This window comes from Ostrinia furnacalis, unplaced genomic scaffold, assembly GCF_004193835.3.
Source record: "Ostrinia furnacalis isolate ACB-3 unplaced genomic scaffold, ASM419383v2 OfSCF0526, whole genome shotgun sequence".
Classification (NCBI taxonomy): domain Eukaryota; kingdom Metazoa; phylum Arthropoda; class Insecta; order Lepidoptera; family Crambidae; genus Ostrinia; species Ostrinia furnacalis.
This window is the reverse complement of record NW_021130765.1, coordinates 199,995-202,842: the sequence shown is the minus strand read 5'-3', so window position 1 is coordinate 202,842 and position 2,848 is coordinate 199,995. Positions and strand designations below refer to the sequence as shown.

The 2,848-nt window shown below is 37.3% G+C and overlaps 1 protein-coding gene across 1 annotated transcript; it reads right to left on the bottom strand.

Annotated features, from left to right (window-relative positions):
* Positions 1–260: 260 nt before the first annotated feature.
* LOC114366082 (uncharacterized) lies at positions 261–908 on the bottom strand. Its single transcript, XM_028322864.1, has one exon. It carries the CDS (start codon positions 906–908, stop codon positions 261–263), a length of 648 nt encoding a protein of 215 aa, XP_028178665.1.
* Between the last annotated feature and the right edge of the window lie 1,940 nt (positions 909–2,848).

Below are 2,848 nucleotides of genomic sequence, written 5' to 3'. Positions count from 1 at the left end.
CTTTAAAGTATGGTATAGGTAGGTAGGTACTATGGTACTATCATAACTTTAGGGTCATTCCATCGTTTCGGGTGTCACGTTCGTACACACATATTCAACAATTTCATGTATTTTGAAATAGTATTTTAATAATGTTAGTGCCTTAATCTGTCCGTTTTTAGTTGTTTTATCTTAATAATAAAGTTTGTACAGCTTAGAATGTAGGATAACGAAAATATGAGTCGAAAAGTGTGCGTTTCGGGCGTTACGAGATTTTGCCTCTATGTTCTGACTNTTGAAGAGCTTGAGCTTGCTACTTCAGACACTTCATGCAATCTTACGTTTTCCATGATTTTATCGGCAATGGCGGCTAGATTATCCAGTTTCTGATCCTGGCTGACCGTTAAGACCGCCCTGACTGAGCCTGGTAGTCGTTGTAGCCACAAACTATGCAGGGTGGATTCGGCAACATTCGCATTCCGTGCTAATTCTGACATCTTTCTGAGGAGTTGTGATGGTTTCTGGTCTCCCAATTCTATTTCACTGATGAGTTTTTGGAATTGACGCTCGGCAGACTCTTCATAAATAGACAATAATCTTTGTTTCAATACGTTGTACTTTTGCTCGGACGGTGGATTGAGTAACAGGTCGCCGACTTGTTGAATTGTGTCTCGTCCTAATTTTGAGATGACAAGATTAAACTTGCATTCGTCGCCCTGCTTCTGAGGTGCCATGATTGACTCGAACTGTGCGAACCAAAGTCGTGGTATCTCGATCCAAAAATCAGGAATCCTCGCGGTCACACTGATGGATGAAACTTCGGACGCAGTAGTTTGTTGTGCAGATGACGTACTCGGTGCGTTGGGATGCGTTCCTTGTTGTTGTTGTTGATACTGGTAAACGCCTTGTGGAGTTGGTATCTCTGGCATCGTTGGCAATTTTCTTGCTTGATGATGCACTGGAGAAGATCACGTCGGTTGAAGATCACGTCGGTTGAAAATCACGTCGGGGTCACCAATGTGGGTACTTCGAGCGTGTGTGTAGCCAAGTGTTGTGTAGGGCAGGGAAACCAAGTGATCAACACAAGATTCTAGTTCCAACTCATTTATTCATAATACCTAACTAAAACATTACAGTTCGGTGTCACGTGTCCGTGCGTGTGTCAATTTGGACATTGAACTTTACAATGCAATTTATTACAAATGTTATTGACACGGTAACCACAATGGTAACTTTTAGCAGTAATTAAATCTGTAACTTGCTGCAAATATGTAATGAATTCAAACAAATTATTTTAAAAAATAGCTTCGATACATATTATACATTTTTCAAACCACTTTTTTAATGATTAAACGAACTTACCTTAGTGACGTTCTATCATAATTATACGAGGGCTTCATCCGAAGAAATTAGAAGAATAATTGTAGTTTCGTGCAACTACTCGCTAATCATACACAATAGTTTAAAGTAATAAAAAAATAACAAAGGTAAAATAAAATCCTAAACTGGTATCCCCAAGCAGTCGTCATAACGGTAGCTCGTTCAAACTTCATTTAGTTGAAAGTGGTAGGATACACAAGACAACATCTACAGATGTTGTCGTAGTTACTATAACACCATGGACAAAATAATATTTCGTATTCTTGGGTAAGTATGTGGTGGGAGGGTTCTAATTTCTTCGGATGAAGCCCTCGTATAATTATGATAGAACGTCACTAAGGTAAGTTCGTTTAATCATTAATTATACATCGAGCTTCATTCCTCGAAATTAGAAGAATAATTGTAGACCTTGAGAGTCTGAGAAATATTATTTTTGAATAAAATAATCATATAATAATCAATGAAATTATTTATTGTGTCTTCACAAAAATACAAAATAAATAATAATACATATATTTTCTATCGTAATTCATAATTATGATAGGTTATTTAAAAATAATCACAACCTTTGACTTAATCATTAATATCTTCTAACTAAGACAGATATGGCAAAATCATGCTTCTGACGATTATCTAATTGTCTGTTATAAAATTTTCCAAAGACTTTAGACGTCCCGCTCCAGCCAGCAGTGCTCCTAATTGTGTCAATGCTGACGCCTAGCCTGCTGGCCGCGGACGTGCTGGCGTGCCGCGTGGAGTGGGCCGAAAACATAGAAGTGTCAATTCCACTTTCATTTAAAGTATTTTTAATCCATTTACTTAAGGTTTGGCTACATACTGGTTTGTATGGTTTCCGGTAGCTAATAAATAGACGATCAATATTTCCTCTCAATAATTTAGTAATCTCTATGTAATCTAATAGTGTCTTGGCTGGACAGATTTCGGGTTTCGCATCATAAAATGGAATGGTAAGGCATGGCTGATAAGCGCCTGGTCTCGAAGTTTTTATAGTATCGGGTATTTTAATGGAAATCATGCCTGTACAGCGCACAATATTTTGAACTTTAATGAGTGAAAATGTTTGCACCCTATGTGCTGTAATAAGAGCTATGAGTGTGAGTGTTTTCTTAGCTAACTGTTCTAAAGGTAGGTTTTGGTTGGGATACAGATTTGTTAAATAATCAAGAACAATAGAAGTATCCCAGGTGATATTGTATTTGGGTAAAGATGGTCTAAGTTTATAAAAACCCTTGAAGAGTCTGTTGATCCGATCATCGGTACTCACTCGTGAACCTATTATTAGTGATAGAGCAGAACGGTAACTGTTCAGAGTTCCATATTGTGCGCCTGAATTGAAAACACTTGTGAAAAAGTAAATGATATTTGGAATTGACGCTTCGTAACAATTTAAATTATTTGAATTACAAAAAAGCATCCAACGTTTAAATGCGACAGTGTATTGTGATATAGAACTATCGGACAGGGACGC